The following is an 18415-nucleotide window of genomic DNA, read 5'->3' on the forward strand; positions in this document are numbered from 1 at the left end:
AGGTCACAAAAGCAAAGTTTGAAAAGAAAAATAGATCTTTTGCTGCATAGTCTAATTACACAAACTTTAACATCATCCTTTAGTAATATCATATTCTTATATACACGTAGCTGTACAAATGTTTAATTTCGTTTTTTAGTAATATCACATCCTTACATATCTGTAATTATGCATGCATTTAATTTTTTTTTCTTTCAGTAATATCATAGTACTGTAGATTCGTAACTGTATAAACGCTTAACTTCTAGATCTAAGAATGCCACAACCTTATTGTTGTGATGTTTTTTTTTTATTTTATCAGCCTCGACTGTTTCGTTTGAGCCTTTCTGACTTTTTATTTAAGACTTATGAGAAACGTAAACAAAAATCAGCACAGATCTGCAAACATTATCTCGAAGCCGAGAAAAATCAGTAGGAAGAGTAGAAAACTCATTTCCTGTTGAACAGCTTAAAATAAAAATTACAAATATTCATAATTAATCATTTTCACAGGCTATATTAAACTACCAATAACTCTAAACCAAAGCTTAAGTAACGTTGTGCAAAAATTCAAAAGAAACCGATGCAATTGTTTTTAGCGCTGAAACGTCTTTTCGCCTCTTCTTACCATTACGATCCTATTTTAATGCGGTAGGAGGCATTTAAGAAACTGTTGGTAACTATTACATGGGAAGGATTAGAAATTTACAAGGTTTTTGAACTTTTGAAGTAACATACGTCAAAACGTTTAGTTGTTTTAACGTATTATTCAGCCATCTACCACACCGCAATTTGTTTTTCACACACTCAGATCTCTTCATATTTTGTCTCTTTTTTTCTTTTTTCTAGCAAATCAGAGCTCCTGAATCTATTTTCTCTGTATGTTGTATTCAGAGAATCGGAATCCCAGAAACGATCTCATTTCAAGAATTAAAACAACATTTTAATAAACGTTTAAAGTCATTCTATTCAATTCATTCGATAAACTTTCTGATAGGATGAATTATGTTCCATGTTAATTGAAGTAGTATAACAAATCTCGAACAAAGACAAATTACGGACACGTGAAACTCGAGAAGAAACCGAACTTTCAGACTGAAAAATTCAGCCTGTTGACGCCTCGACGCCTACTCAATATTCTACATCTTCTAAAGTTCTGATGGTTGTGACAGGCGCTTCCTTGATTGGTTCGTGAGAGTAGTGACGTCAGGAAGTCTCGCCCACTGGACTAGAACACGAACTTAAATACTTTGCGCATTAGTGCCTATCCAATAATCCTGAAGCCCCAGAAGTAATAGAATCCAGAGTCTTCGATATATGAGACTAGCAACAGTGTACAAGAAAATAAGGTAAGTGAAGTTTGCAACCAAAGCACTACTGTTTTTAGGCGATGTAAGTAGAACGATTACTGTCTGGCAGTGATGAAACCAGTAAGTGTGAGATTTAGAATTAGTGCAAACAAGTATTAATAACTCATGTACTAATAAAACATTTAGTTGTAATGAAATTTCTTACATATGTTACATATGTTTCTTACATTTCTTTTACAAAGGAAAATGTTGTAGATATCTTTTAAGCAACTAATTTATGTTATAATGATAAAATGTGGGAGAAATAATAGCCATGGCTTCTGAGGTTTGAACTGAGGTTAGCTTCGATTTTGTAATCGAGCTCGATTTGAATCTGTGGAATGTATATATATATACTCAACTTCTTAAAAGCAGTTTACGTAAAATAGGCAATAAAATAATAAAAAACGATCAAGAGCATTAGCTTTTCAAACAGTAACCAACCTTGGATCACTTTAAAATATTGTTCATAAATAAACAGACAGACAGATAACAGGACATAAAGCAACGTTTTTCAAAACTGAATGAAATTATCTTCAATCACACTTCTGTCATTAACTCTTTGCATTCTTCTCTCCATGTTCGCTGTGATTAATATACATAGATAATTTCCATTTCTTTTAAAAAATATTGGAAGAAAAACATTTATTACGAAACAACAGTTGACAAGCTATACAAAAGCATTCATTTAGAAAAGATAAAAACAATTACAGATGTAAAATAATGCCGCCTTATGTCAGAAAATGCTATTTTAAAAATGTTAACTAAAACCAAAGAACAGTTCATGACAGTGCAAGAATATCATGGTATCCAGGGTTCTTTATACAATAGCCTTTGATTTAGTAAGAATGCATATTTAAAAACTGTACAATGCCTTTGATTCTTACTCTGAGTGCTCTTCCAGCTGGAACTAACTTTAAAATTATTATAATATTTATATAGTTTTAAGAGATCTAATAGCCGCTTTGCAACTAACAAGTTCACAAAACTTTGAAGGAAAATTCGAAAAAACTTTATGTTAGTTTAGTCCTGAAAGACATTTGAAGCCTGAAGTGTTTGTTGGTGAGTTTAAAGTATTTCAGATTTAAAATTAACATTTTCGAAAGCGAAGAAATATATATCATTATTAGGCAGGTTTTCCATTAATATATCTGGAAATTAAATGTTTCACTTACGAGTAAATTGACAGTTTGTTATGAATATTAATGTGTACATAACTAATCTCATGTAATGAAATTATTAAATTCATCTAGACTTGTTTTCTTGTTCTTTATCGAGGTTGGCTTATTTTAACACTAAATTTTATCTTTGTTGTATTCTCATATCCGAATGTAGCTTTAAAAACAGCAATATTACTTCGTTTGATTGTTCAGAAGAAATAAAATGGCAACGTATTCAACAGGAAGTGTCCTCTTCTGAAATCTACACGTGCTTTATCTGTGAAATATCGATATGCTTAAATATATAATTTAATACTTATAGCAAGCCCACCTAAATCTACGGAGAGTTTAAAGTGCTACTAAATCCTTTATCGTTAGAGCAATAAATTCTGAAAGAATTAGGAACGTGACTATTCAGAGACATTTTCTCGATGCATACTGCTAGTAATAAAACGGAGTTGCCTGTGTAAATATGAAAGATTAAAGAAGAGAGTATTTGAAAGTTTAAATTCAATGTTTTGTTCGTTTGTAAATTTTGGAAACATCACATTAAATATTTTTACTTTTAGGAATGACGATAATTTGAATAGAAGCGATAAGCAAAAGCTTACAAAAATAAAATAGAACATATAAGAAAACATTGCATATCTAGATTGCATATTTTTCCTCAGTATCACATATTAAAACCAAGAGCTGTATAAATTTAAATATGCAAGTCACTGTATATATATGAATATTTACTGCAATATAGCACATGATGTTCGGTCTAATGCCGTGCTCTACTCTGACCAAATACAGAATTATATGTACATATTCATGAAACACAAGTTATCGTATGTGTACAAATAAAAAGTCAGTATTCTATTTGCTTTTTATTTTAACATTCTGTCAGATACATATTCTGTGGTAGTTTATCATACAGTAGAGTGCGAAGCGCTTGTATAGGTGTTTGTGTCGTACGACAGTACTGTATTGCAACAATAACACCCCAGTTGGGAAAATTCCTTTCCCATAACAACTAAATCCTTGCCATATTAAAAACAAACAACAACAAACGAATTAATTTAAACTTAAAGTACACGTAAGCCAAACACTTTATTTTCGATTGATAACAATTATTCCAATGAACTTGGATCAAATTTTTCGAACCATACTCTAGTTAAGATAAGAACAAATACACCGACCTACGTGTATAATCCTATAATAGCCCAATATATTGAATTTTATTCTTCGTATAATAGGTTATTAATTTAAAATATAGATTAAATAAAATATTGTTTAGTCTATATAGATAATATGCAAACAAGTGTTGTTCATGTTCTCCGTTGGTTCTTAAACCTGTAACATTAAAAAATTAATTTTGAAGCAAATTTGATATACTAAACACGCCATAAAATTTATTAGAATATGTTATTATCAATTTAGTATATTAAAAAATATATAACGTGGTGCTTTATGTTTTAGAATTAGCGTAGGTGTTTTTAACGCCGATTACAGTTGATAATAACGCCCCACTGATCATAGTAAAATAAGAATAAGAAGTAATTATATTGCTTTCATAATAATATTTTGCTATAATATGCCTAAAGGAAAATACATTTACTGTGTTTATCGACGTTTTCAGCAAATCATCTTACCGACGAATGCAGAAAATAAAGTAAAACTTATTAATTGACTAAAGATCATCTAGAACAGTTATATTGTCAGTTATCAGTATAAACACCCGAAATCTATACCACTTGAACATATAGTGATTGGTAGAACACTTTATATAGCTATTTTTATTTGTTATTTTTATTATTTCTAATTTTATTTCTGTCTTCATTATTTTATTATAATAATTAGTCTACGCTATATTAACCTTAATTTTATTTTTATTATGATGATTTAATATGTATCTTAGCTTAGTATATTGATTTAACATCAGCCTCAGATGTTATTGGGTTTACGGCCGAAAACATCGTTAGTAGCGATGGCACTCAACTAATGAAACAATCAGTTAAAATTTTTAAAATTAATATAACTTGAACAGCATACCTAATTAGCTATGCTCATTTACTGGCTACATTTTAAGCTCTAATCTATGTAAGTAACTATCTTTGGTCAAAGTTAATATTAATAATAGCTCTACATCATAACGAAACTTCGAGCCACTTATTTCTTTTATCTCAGAAAACTCTCCCTCAAATTAAGCTTACATTTGAACGTTAAAACATAAAAGTACACAAACTCTTAAGAATTAGATTTTTCACTTGATTAAATTATCTGCTTTTAAGTTGAAGTAAACAGGCACTGTAATTTTAAATTTTAGTCATTACACTAGAATTATAATGTTCCCATTACTCACAATATCGTAGTTTTTATAATAAAGGCAAGTGCACAAAGAAGTTCGTGTGTAAGTTATTTCCACGTACTAGATAAAGACTGTTCCAAAATTAACATCGGACGTAATGTATTTATGATACATTATTTATAATATTTATCATATTACGTATGATGCACCACTTACACAGTAATACCATTTACACTAAAAATGGTAGATACCTTATCCTTTAATAAACACATGTTGCATCATACGTAATATGACTGGTATTACCGTGAAAGAGGTGCATTACATTTAATATAAATAGTGGTACCATACACAGAGTGTATTACACTTCACAGAAATAACATTACCAAACAACATTAGTAACATAATTTACAAAATTAGTATTACCAGGGAAGAAACGTATTATAGTAAATATATTTTGTATCGCCACGCAATTGCTGTATTTTACTGTATATAACTAGTAATATCGTCAGACAGAAAATGAATTACACTTTAAAAAATTAGTATTACTGGACATATACTACACTCAGTATAACTGGAATTACCAGACAAAGGGTGTATTATACTCAGTATAACCGATAGTGCTGGACAAGTGATGTATCATACTTAATATAATTGACGTCACTGTACAAGCGATGTATCATACTTAATATAACTAATATTACTGAACAAGTAGTGTATCATACTTAATATAACTGGTATCACTGAACAAGTAGTGTATCATACTTAATATAACTAATATTACTGAACAAGTAGTGTATCATACTTAATATAACTAGTATTACTGGACAATTAGTGTATCATACTTAATATAATCAGTATTATTGAACAAGTGGTGTACCATACTTAATGTAACTGGTATTACTGAACAAGTGATGTGTCATACGTAACATGTCCTGGTGTTACTGGACAAGAGGTGTAAAATGCTTAATATATCCGGTATTATTGAACAAGTGTGTGTCATACTGAACATAACCAATTTATATAACTACTGGATAGGTGGTGTATCATGCTTATTATAACTAGTATTAAGATCCTATGAAGAGTTGTTATATTTATTATAGCTAACATCCTATTAAATTAGCGGTGTACCATACTTCATATAAGTAACATTATTACCACACAAGACTTGTATCATAATTAATATTACCACAAAGCAAAGCTTATTGTATTTTATCGCTAACATTTCTGTCAAACGAAAAGGAAGTCTTTAAAATATTAATTTAACTTTATCTAGTGAAAATGTATCTCAGAACAGCTAGTATGGGTATTAACACTTTTTTGATAAGTAGAAAACAAGGTTTTGACCTTCCTAAATCAGCTCCAGATTAACAAAGAGATCGTTTGCAACTGACCGTTGCCGGCCACATGCCTTGGGAACGAGAATATAAAAGGGTACGGTATTGTTGGGGGCGTTGCAATTGGATGTTAGGTTATTAATTAGTATAGGTATAGAGGTGTTCCTTTATATTGCTTTAACTTTGGTTTTAGTTGCTATCTAGGTAGGGCTTCTTTGATTTTGTGTTTGTTTATATTTGTTTTCCTACTTGGTATCTGGGTGTTTTCTATGGTTATGCTGTGTTTATTTGATTTAAAGCGTTCAAAAACATGTAATGGTGTTTGTTTTTTTTCTTTGAATCTGGTTTCCATTTTTCTGTTTGTTTCTCCAATATAGAAGTCGTGACAGTTGTTTAATTGTACTTTATAAATTATGTTGGTGTGGTGTTTGTCAGTGTAGTTTTTACATAGTATGGACTTTAGTTTTGTACCTGATTTTTGAATAAATTTGGTGTTTACGGGAAAGTTTGTGTTGTTATAAGTTTTTTCTAATGGTTAATTATGGTATGCAGCAGTGTAAGGTTTTGTAGTTTGTTGTATCTTGGGATTTATTATTGCCTGTTTGTTGTTTTGTCTAGGTATGTGCGTATAATTTTTTTCCACAGTTTATGGAGGAAATTTGTTGATGTTGATGAAGTATTGTTTTATTTTGTTGATTTCATCATTAATTTTATCTCGTGAACATAGTTTTGTGGCTGTGTTTATTTGGTTTCTTAACATGTTGAGTTTTTGTTTTGTTTCATGCGCTCAGTCCCGGGTAATGTATAATCCAGTATTGTTTATTTTTCTATGGATTTCTGTTTTGAATTGTGTATCGGTTTTTGTGATCTTGAGACTAAAAATGCTATTTGGATAGTATTTTCCTGTTCACAGGTGAACTAAATGTTGGGGTGTATCGAGTTAACGCGGTTGAGAAAATTAAGTGTGTGTTCTGTAGATGTGAATCCAGAAACTGTATCATCAACACACCTGTACTAGTATAGTGGTGGGTGTAGGTCTAATGAAGTAACCATGTAAGGAAAGATATATTGTTATTGTAGTAGACACATGAATGAGAACAATAAATTACAACAGGAAACAACATGAACCAACTTTGAAAGAAAATAGGTTTTATTTTTTCAATACGCTGCGGTTTATTTGATGTTAATCATTGTTATTTTGTACATGTTGTGTAGTTTGAGCCTTTATTTACTTAATATTGTTTCAACAAAGCAGATAAATATTAGGTTAGAAATCGAAACACTTTATTAAAACAGAAACTTCATTACATGTGTCTATTGGTTAGGGACCCCATGCTGTGGACTGGAAGTTCAAAGGTGTCTTGGTGTGTATATAAGTATCTTTGCGATAATATATAGGGATTTAGGGGTTAGATAGAGTTCTGTTCGTGAAGTTTCATACGTACTCAGCCAACGAAAGAAACAAAAGTAAAAATACGAACATGGTTTAGCAATACTTCGAAATTAGCCGTCAACTTGTTCCTCTTTCTTGATAAACTTCAAAGCATTTGGTACATGAACATCAAACATCACGACCTTTAAGCAAGATATTTTGATACTCCAACAAAATTATTCTAAAATAAAATAGATACTCGTAAAATTCAACAGTGACTAAAAGCTTACCCAAATAACCATAAACATATAACACTTAAATTCATCAACATTTAAACACTATTTTTTTTTAATTATCTGGAAATACAGAGCGTATTTTCTTCAGTAGCTGCACTTTAGATAATTTTGAAAGGTGAAAAATAATTTGGTTTGAGTGAATACGATGTTGTTGTTTTTTCTTTCAATTCAATAAACAGTTGTTAGATAACAATAACAAAATAGTTAATGTTACTTTCAAGATGATACCACACAGTTTAAAATAGACATTAAATTAATATATTATCTTTAATTAAAACTGAATTTTGGCAAATGAATATATGAAAGCTTTAACATTTATATATATAATATCTATATATTTTTAGTTAAAACTGAATTTTGGCAAATGAATTTGTAAAAGCTTTAAAGCTGATATGTAATATCATTGATAAAATAATGTAGCTCTACCCAAAAACTATAAGACTAACAAACTATTCCGTCTTTTGTTGCCCAGAGAACAGCGGTATTGTTTTCACTCCTCAAATTTAGTATAAAGATTGAATGTCCCCGAAATATACATACTAGTTAATATAGTTCAAATGTCAAGGTTAAAGTGAGTGGAGGTATTTCACTTTCGTTATAACTGTAACAAACCGAGGTTTTGAAAAACAGTCAAACTCGGTAACAAATTGTGATACAAGAAGGATTTTTGTACCTATATCTATATAAGTAGGGGAGAGAAATTCCTTGGTTTAAATGTTAGGTTATTCACTGAAAAAGTAAAAAAGTATGGGGCGGAGATTATGCCCCTGAGTGGCCATCTAGTGATATATTTTTTCCAAATAAATTTTTAAAAGTTTCCCCAAAACAGTTTACCTTACTTGTATCGTTCGTATTGATGAAAGTAAGATAAATTAGATTATATAGCGCCTCCTTAGGCTAACTGCATTAAAGGAACAAAACAGTTAAAATTAAATATGTGTGTGTAGCATTTATTTACTATAGCCACCGCATTCAGTAACTTTATTGTTTATTCTAAGCTGAATACTTTATGCCATTAAACCTTAAGATTTTTAAATTAAAAACGTTTTGCATCTGCAGTGCAGTGTGTTGCTTTAGAACGGAGGCATTAGTCAATTATTTTACAATATTAACGACGAGTACATTTTAACATGTACTATTAAAGTTTTATTTCATGTTTAATGTAGTGTTATACTCTTAAGTTATCATAAGGTTTCTTGTCTTTCTTTCAGAATTATGTCTTTCAACACTCACTTCAATTCTACGACTAAAGTTTTGATTCTATTGAGCTTCCTAACATTTATTGGAGTGTCTAGCTCTCAAGACTTAAATACGTCCTATGAAGACAACCCTTCTAACAGCTTAGATACACCAGAGAACGAACAGTCAGATAAACCCATATCATACGTTTATAGTTTGGGCTTCGAAAAAGGAGACGTCTACCCATTTGAATCCACAGACAATGAAATGCAACGAGAACATAATTTGGTTACAGACAAGTTTAAGCATTATCCAGAGCAGTTTGGCTTTGGTATTGGTAAAAGGTTCGATAGCCGTTTCGCTTTTGGCTTAGGTAAACGCCCTGACAGCCGTTTCGCTTTTGGCTTAGGTAAACGCCCTGACAGCCGATTCGCTTTTGGCTTAGGTAAACGACCTGACAACCGATTTGCTTTTGGTTTAGGTAAAAGACCTGATAACCGATTCGCTTTTGGCTTAGGCAAAAGACCTGACAGCCGATTTGCATTTGGCTTAGGTAAAAAAGCTGATAGTCGTTTTGCTTTCGATCTTGGTAAAGGACCTGACGATCAATTTACCTTTGGTTTAGGAAAAAGAGAGTTCCTTGAAGATAAAGATGCCATCGCTGCACTGCATAAATTTAAAAGACAAGGTCGTCAATTCGGTTTCAGATTAGGCAAAAAATCAGACAGTCGTTTTGCATTTGGTTTAGGAAAAAGAATACCACTGAATGCCCAATCGTTTGATGATCAACTACTTGGCGAAGACAAGCGAAATTCCCATCAGTTTAGCTTCGGCTTAGAAAATCGACTAAAAAATCGGCGACTAGATAATCGTTTTGCTTTTGGTTTAGGCAAAAAATCCTCTCCGAGGGATCCTAATTATGATGACGACTCCATTTTTCTGGAAGATAAGCGAAATTCTCATCAATCTAGCTTCGGCTTGGGAAAACGAACAGATAGTCGTTTTTCCTTTGGCTTGGGCAAGAAGTCCTCACTGAATATCCCTAATGCTGACATTTCACACGTTGAGGAAGACAAGCGACATTCTCATCAATTTAGTTTTGGTCTAGGAAAGCGATCAAATAGTCGTTTCGCTTTTGGCTTGGGAAAAAAATCTTTAGTAAATAACCCCACTTATCAAGAATCACCCTTTGATGAAGAGAAGCAACTTTCTCACCAATTCAGTTTAAGCTTAGGAAAGCGACCAGATAGTCGTTTCGCCTTTGGCTTGGGCAAGAAGTCTCAAAACGATAACCAATCAAAACCTGAAACCACAACGGAGAGGATTAAAAGGCACATTCACCAATTCGGCTTTGGCCTTGGAAAGAGACCAGATAACCGATTTGCTTTCGGACTTGAAAAAAGGGACTCCTCAGATCGCTTCGGTTACGCTTTTGAGTTTGGAAAAAGAACTCCAGTCTTCCTTGAAACGGGCGCCTTTCCTGAACTAGAAGAGTTCATGAAACGGCGATACCACTTCGGATTAGGCAAGAGAAACGTCAACTCGTCAGAAGATGATACAGAAAACAAACATCGCACATCAAATACTCATTTCCATTCGGCTTAGGGAGAAGGGTTTTGCTAATCAATAATGCAGAAAAAAATGAGACAAAATATGAAAATTAAACGTTTCAGTTAGGATAGAAATGTGTATTAAAATAGCCTGGTTACGTATATATATATATATATATACTTATATATATATTAATTGTATATCTAAATCATTAAAGAGTGTTCAACTTGAACATGAGGTAATTACTACATACACAACACGACACTCAGTTTGCTTAAATATGATTTTTACCGCTAGAGAAAAACAAAACGAACGAATTTGGCCAAACTTATTCGCTGTTTTGTGAAATATTTTTATTCTTGCGTATGATTAATTTTCTCAAAAGTGTATGATGAAGGTTGTATGATATATGAGGCGTAAATTAAATATTACAGAGGTATTACTTTACGTGGAAGTGTAATATTTTTCAGCATAGAAAAACGCTTATATGCTGCATTTTCTTAGTTTTCGAGGTGTGATATACTAAGCTTTAATATGCACATGTTTTATTAAAATTCGTGTTTGTACTTGGAAATTAACATGTACATTCCATTCCCAGCAAAATATGAACCTTAAAATCCTAACAATATTACCATAAGAAACTGGGATATGTATTCTAAAACTATTCTGAAAGGGTGTAAAGCACTAATACAGGAGCCACACACAATATGCACATATACATGAGCTACACCCAACAAACATGGCCAGGTGGTTAGGGCGTTGAACTTATAATCTGAGGATCGCGGGTTCGAATCCCCGTCGCACCAAACATGCTTGCCCTTCCAGCCGTAAGGAACTATAATGTGGCCATCAATCCCACTATTTGTTGGTAAAAGAGTAGCCTAAAAGCTGGCTTTGGGTTGTGATGACTAGCTACCTTCACTCAAGTCTTCCCCTGCTAAATTAGGGACGGCTAGCGCAGATAGCCCTCGTGTAGCTCTGCGCGAAATTAAAAAAACAAACAAACCCAACAAATGTATGAATTCAAATCCTACTGATATTCGATAATTGCAAAAACACATTTTATAATAAGACCATATCATTCTATTTAATCTAAATGATTAACATTGCATTGTCGAATCTCATGCCATCATTAAACGTATAGTACGTGTGCTTACGTAACACACATAATTATACATAATATATTCGTAACAACATAAAGAAAATTGATTTTTTAACTTTTCTATCCCTAGCTTTGGTTACAGAACTACATATAGCTTTGTGTAAATGAAACGAATGATAACAGGACGTGTAGCATAGTCCTTTAAACATTACCGATGAACCGTATGTTAGAATTATATTTTAACCATAAATTAACATACATGATTCTCTCAATTTGGTTTTGTTTTTCACTTTCACGTACTATTTACATTATTTCCTATCTATTTATAAATTCATTCAAATTCACATTCTATTAATACCTTTACATGTGTGTAGCAAGAGTACGAATTTTTATTTCCTCTACTTTTATACTTTTAACAATATGAATTCTCATATTTTCAACAACAAAGGACGTACTCACTGTCTTCTTTTAAAGTTTGATCATAATACTGAACACACATTAACCATATATCATATTCACAGTAAGTGTACTTAACTTATGCAGCATAATTTCACACTTACGTAAAAAAAAAGAAACATAAACATAAAATAAAATGAAATAGTGGCATTTGAGAAATCTATATTTCATACAAGTATTTACTAAGTTATAATGTAACCAGAACTGAGACGAGGCCTATCAGTGACATTACTCTAACTCTTCAAGAAACTAAAGCTTTTCAAAATCTTTTCTTCAAGTGACTAGATGTTCTGGTTAACTCCTGGTCATGAACTACTCAAAAAGGTTTAGTAGAAAAGCCTTTCTGAATAATTCCTGGTTATCTTTTGGTCAGAACCATTTTTTTTGGTTCATTGTTGATAATCTTTGCATCAAATCCTTTCACAGAAAGACTCTTCAGATCATAACGTTTTACAGGGCGACTTTTTATATCAAACCCTTTCACAGAGTGACTCTTTACATAAAAAACATTTCAGAGAGTGACTCTTCACATTAAAACCTTTCAAAGAATGACTATGTGCTTATTTAAAACTATTTTCATGTGTTACCTTTTAACAAGTATCTCAACAGCGGCCCACAAGAAATCCTTTCACATTGGTAGGTTTGGCATCATCTAGTGCTTAGCTTGCCGAGCTGCAAATCTAAGAGTCCATGGTTCACGCCTCACACTTTGGGACCGTGGGTCCATTATAAAAGTGACTGTCAAATCTCAATATTTGACTACAGTTGTCCAATAGTATGAGGTGAGCGCTGTTGACAAACGTCTCCTCTAGTCGATCGTTTAAATTTTAAAGACGTCTGAATATCCAAAAAACAAACTCAACGCATAAAAGTATATCATTTCATTTAGTTTCTTAACTTTTCAAAACAACTGATGCTACCTAATTTACCTAGTTTATTAGCTATATACAGCAGTTAAATACTGTCCCATTTAAAGTAGTTTATTAGCAACTTACAGCAGTATGTTTTAGTATTTTATGCTGACTTTGTACCTTTTTGGTTCTCTAATTGTTGGAAATTTTTCGTGATTCTAAAATTGAGAAAAATACACACCTAGAAAATAAATAGTGTCATTGTGACTGTGGGTGGATTACCTCACTTTAAGAACTACACCAGTTTCCTAAAGTTCCTGCCTTATACACACAATATTTAACTGCTGTTCGAAATCGATATCACCTGAAGCCCCTTTCCTGACACTTATACATAGATCACAGAATAACCAGTAATTTACCTACAAGCACTATCAAGTAAGAGCCTACCAACTGCGTAATAACGTCATGAGAATAACAATTTTACTAATTTGTCCTTAGACCATCCCTATTGTTCTGTTTCTATTAAAGTAGACTAGTTTCAGATCTACAAAACCCTTTGGTCATGATACATTATGAAAAAAAAAAGAACAGAAATCTGTGAATTGAGAATTTCTATATAAAATACACAGACAGCTGAGTATGTATGAAAATTAAATTAGAAATTCACTTGATAAATCCAAGTGATGCAAGGTCACAGTAAGAAGGCATTAATCATATCTGCATTTTCAAACTGTTTGGAATATGTAGATAATTTAATGTTACAGACAACTGGTCGTTTTTGAAGAGGATATGTAACAGGCCTTTCCTGTGAAACATATTCATACTTTAATATCGTATATATATATATACATACAGTTTAGTCATTTGTAATGACATTCGGAAATAAAAGAATATCAATTAGCTTGCGGCATTAGAACTACCCAGTGCAACAAGTGAGAATCCACAAACACAAAAATCAGTAGTAAAATGCACCCGTGCACATCATACAACCACACACAACATAATAAAGAAGGCAACATAAGCCACGAGTACACCATGTTGCATCCATGACATTTGGATAATAAAATAAATACTCAAATTCTTCGGTACAAAGACATTAGTTATGTCGCTGGACGCAGTGTCTATGTTGTTTTTTTATGAAATCGGACTGTTGAAACTTGAAAATCATAGTCTTCGTACATCAGATGTAATGTAGATGGCAAGCAAGGAGATATGATGAGATTTAGACAGGACAGTTTTACTGCCCGAAACTTTTGCAATGGAAACTACTCTGCAAAACAATTTTCAAAATTCATGGTTGTCAGATAAAGCATGACTTGACATGATGACATTGACTGTAACGACGTGGTGAGGCTCGAAAGTCGATTTAATATAAAGGTACTCTATATCTGCATGCGTCATGTAAAATGAGAATGTTAATAAATAAATAAGCAGAAAAAAAACTCTTATTTTAAATCCGTGAAACTGGTGGAAATGTGTGTCAATATATAGTTCCATCAGAGGATTAAAACTACAGGTGAGCGTATATCTGTGACTGTCATCTTCTTATTGACTGTAACGTTGGAAATGGTTGCATCGCAACTGTAGTCAAAACAATCACCAACAGATCCTGGTATATACAGTTAAAAACCTATTTTATTCATTTATTTTTCATCTTCAACATCTACTTTTTGTAACCCGAACTTTTAGAGACCTGACAAGAACTGCTGGTTAGGACGCTCGTCCACCCCCATTCCCACATACACACACAGTGAGGGTCGGGGATTCAGATCTCCTTTCTGAACACGATCGTACTTTTATTCGTGTAGGAGTTATAATTTGAGGGTCAATCCCATTGTTCGTTGATAAAAGCGATGCCCAAGAGTTGACAATGAATAGTATTGACTAGTTACCTTCTCTCTAGTTTATCACAGAAAATTCAGGGACGGTTAGTGCAATTGACACTTGCGTATTTTTGCGCGAAATTAAAAAAAAAAACTCTTAGCGAATGTGTATTTTTAATATTATAATGTGACGATCAATCCCATTATTCGTTGCTAAAAGAGTTGACGGTGGGTGGTGATGACAATATTATCACCATGTTGGTCCAACTCGTCCCAAAGATGTTCGATGGGGTTTAAATCTGGTGATCTGGAGGGCCAGAGAAGAACGTTAATGTTGTGGTGTCTAAAGAAGACAGTGGTGAGTCGGGCTGTGTGAGGACGGGCGTTGTCATGTTGAAAAACGTCGTTGACGTTCACCATGATGGGTTGCACATGGGGCCTAAGAATCTCGTCGACGTATCTTTGAGCCGTAAGATTCCCTCGAATGTGCAAAAGGTCTGTTCTGGTATTGTAGGCGATGGCAGCCCACATCATGACGCTGCCACCACCAAATCTGTCAACATCCTGCACACAGTTTGCTGCAAAACTTTCACCTCGGCGACGGTAAACACGGGTCCTTCCATCCTGCCTACGAAACATTAAACGTGATTCACCGCTAAACCAAACATGTCTCCATCGTCGATGAGGCCATACCCGATGTGCCCGAGTCCACTTCAGCCGTGCTTGACGATGTTGTTGGGTGAGGATGACGCCTCTGACTGGATGTCGAGGTCGGATTCCTGCATCTCGTAGACGGTTGCGTACGGTCTGATCGGAAATCCTTCGCAGTCCTGGTATGGTTGAGGCAGTAGATGTCGCAGTGGTGGTCCTATCCCGAAGGTGACGTAACCAGATGTTGCGATCTTGTGCGGGCGTGGTCACACGAGGTCTGCCAGATCGTGGACGGTCACGAGTTGTTCCATGTTGTTGGTGACGAAGCCTTGTGATGGTGCTTGGGTGGACATTCACAGCGCTGGCAACATCTGATCGAGATTCGCCTGCTTCTAAACGACCAATGGCGTTGTTGCGTTGTGCTTCAGTCAGTCTTGGCGTAACTGTATTGTTTGTCGGTGGCTTAACACTGAGCTATGTAAACCGAAAACCCGTCACTTTTATAGGGATTTTGCACATGTTGCACTTGCAGAACATGCAGATCTCTCAAACAAATTTATTGGACACGCATGCGTTTTGGCGAAAAATCCGATGTTTTCCTCCGTTTTCAAAGTGCACAACTTTTATTGCCATTTTGGTCTGACAATCAGTGCCTTAACACGTGTAACTGTTTGTTTTTTGTTTGTTTTTGAATTTCGCACAAAGCTACACGAGGGCTATCTGTGCTAGCCGTCCCTAATTTAGCAGTGTAAGACTAGAGGGAAGGCAGCTAGTCATCACCACCCACCGCCAGCTCTTGGGCTACTCTTTTACCAACGAATAATGGGATTGACCGTCACATTATAACGCCCCCACGGCTGAAAGGGCGAGCATGTTTGGCGCGACCGGGATGCGAACCCACGACCCTCAGATTACAAGTCGCACGCCTTAACACGCTTGGCCATGCCGGGCAAACACGTGTAACATCACATTCTCTGAGCTTGTAACGTTATTACATATATTTATCTTTAAAATAACAAAAATATCCCTTTTGCGTTTCTTGTTTTGAAGAGTATATTTAGTAATTTTTTGTTTGTTATTAAACACAAAGGGTTATCTGTTCTCTGCCCACCACTGTTATCGAAACTCGATTTATAGTGGTATAAGTCCGCATATATATCACTGTACCACTGGGAGACTATTTAATAATTTCTTTACCAATGATTTAACTGCTTTGGTACGGTATTGCCTTATCTCCTAATGAAGTTTTGGGACTATAAGTGTGAAAATCAGTCACATCTGCAACGTTCCCAATGAAAGCCAACCTTTTTATTTTTGTGTTGTCATGGTGATGGTGGTGTTGTAACGCCATTGATGATCACTAACTTTCACACGTTGCACTTCCAATTCATTGCCTGATAAAGGTAGATCTACGTTCTTAAGTCACTTATACTATCTCTTTTCTCATTCTGTAAACCAAATATTAGTTATTCACTTTATTGCAATGTATTAATTAACAACTAATGACCGATTAGAAAACAATAAATGTACCAGAATGTGTTAATAATTACTTTCTTGTTACCACAGCGTTGAATACAAAAGGAAACTCGCATAAGACTTTACTCATAAAATTAGTACAGAACTGTCAACTTTTAGTGATCTGTTTCAGTGATTATTTTGAAACGAGTTGAATTTTACGTGTTGTTAATTTTGCATTTGATGAACCTAGTGCATTTCCAGGATCAACGTGAAGCTAAGTTTGAGCTTGATCCAGTCAGTAAACCAACCACAATGTGTTGTAGAAAGTTGTTCATTTTACCAAAATGTGAGATTATGTTTCACAGATGCATATGAATGTGAGAATAGCCCCAGGTGTATGAATGTTAATAGATTTGAACCAGATGTGTGTTATTATCAACTCAATACAATTTAGTGATAAGAAATATTATTTAACGTGTAGCCCCCTCTAGAGGCATAGCGGAATGTTTGTAAGCTTACCGAGCTAGAAACAGTTTCGATATCCGTGTGAGAAGAGCACAGATAGCCCATTAGTTTTGTTTGTAATTAAGTACATAGTTACACAATGGACTATTTGCGCTCTACTTACTACGGGTATAGAAACCCAGATTCTAGCGTTGTGAGTATGCAGACATACTGCTGTACCACTAGGAGGCAACTAATTGTATAACTTTGTGCTTACCTTCGTACAAACAAAATTGAACGTGTTACATTATCAAACTTAACATCAAAAACATACTCAAAGAAATGGAAATTTAAAGGAAAACTTACAAAACTCAACTTTATATTACATTGCGCATGATTTATCGTTGAATGAGATTGAAAAAGAATTTACAACAACCTAGTCTACATTATACGATACATGTATTACCAAAGAGGTAATGAACTTTAATAATAAGACTTTTCATATAACATGGAATTTATACCATACAATTACCAACGGCTTTACGGCAGATGAAAATGAAGCATTTGAAAAGCAACTTTATGCTATACGAAGCAGAAATAAATAATGCCCATATGAAGATTAAAACCAAAAACTATAATAAACAAAGCATGTAATTAATAAGTTTATATGCAAAAACGGCTCGTTTGGGTTGAGAAAATATTTTACATAGTTCGCTCTTCTATGTAAAATATTTTCTCAACCCAAATAAGCCGTTTTTGCATATAAATTTCTCAACAAGTGGGTTTCTTGACATCACTGATTATAATTAATAAATTTGTTTTGAAATTAAGCACAAAGCTACGTAACGTGTTAGCAGTGCTCTGCCCACTACGGGTGTCGAAACCAGATTTTAGCGTTCTGAATACGCAGACATACCTCTGTGCCACAGGGAGGGTATAATTAATAAGAGATAATATATTTGATTTTTTTTTTCTATTTAACTTCTTTATTCGGTTGACGTTTAGTGGTTAGCAGTAAATGCTTAAAGACTTAATAACAATTGGTCTGTCATATAAAATTAAAATAACCACGATAGTAATTCTATAATACATATTATCTAGGCTGAGCACATGTAAG

At 33.7% G+C, this 18415-nt stretch overlaps 1 protein-coding gene across 5 annotated transcripts in view; it reads left to right on the forward strand.

Annotated features, from left to right (window-relative positions):
* The window catches only part of LOC143258461 (uncharacterized), a 79461-nt gene extending 68520 nt beyond the window's left edge, over nt 1-10941 (forward strand). For 3 of the 5 annotated variants that reach the window (XM_076517470.1, XM_076517472.1, XM_076517471.1), the window contains 2 exons: nt 829-1328; nt 8995-10940. In XM_076517470.1, coding sequence (XP_076373585.1) covers nt 1297-1328; nt 8995-10567 — 1605 coding nt within the window. In that variant the 5' untranslated portion in view covers nt 829-1296 and the 3' untranslated portion in view covers nt 10568-10940. Of the gene's footprint in view, nt 1-828; nt 1410-8994 lie in introns of those variants that run through there. The other 2 variants (XM_076517473.1, XM_076517474.1) reach the window with 2 other exon arrangements.
* Nucleotides 10942-18415: the final 7474 nt, after the last annotated feature.

Source organism: Tachypleus tridentatus, chromosome 8, assembly GCF_004210375.1.
Source record: "Tachypleus tridentatus isolate NWPU-2018 chromosome 8, ASM421037v1, whole genome shotgun sequence".
Taxonomy (NCBI): domain Eukaryota; kingdom Metazoa; phylum Arthropoda; class Merostomata; order Xiphosura; family Limulidae; genus Tachypleus; species Tachypleus tridentatus.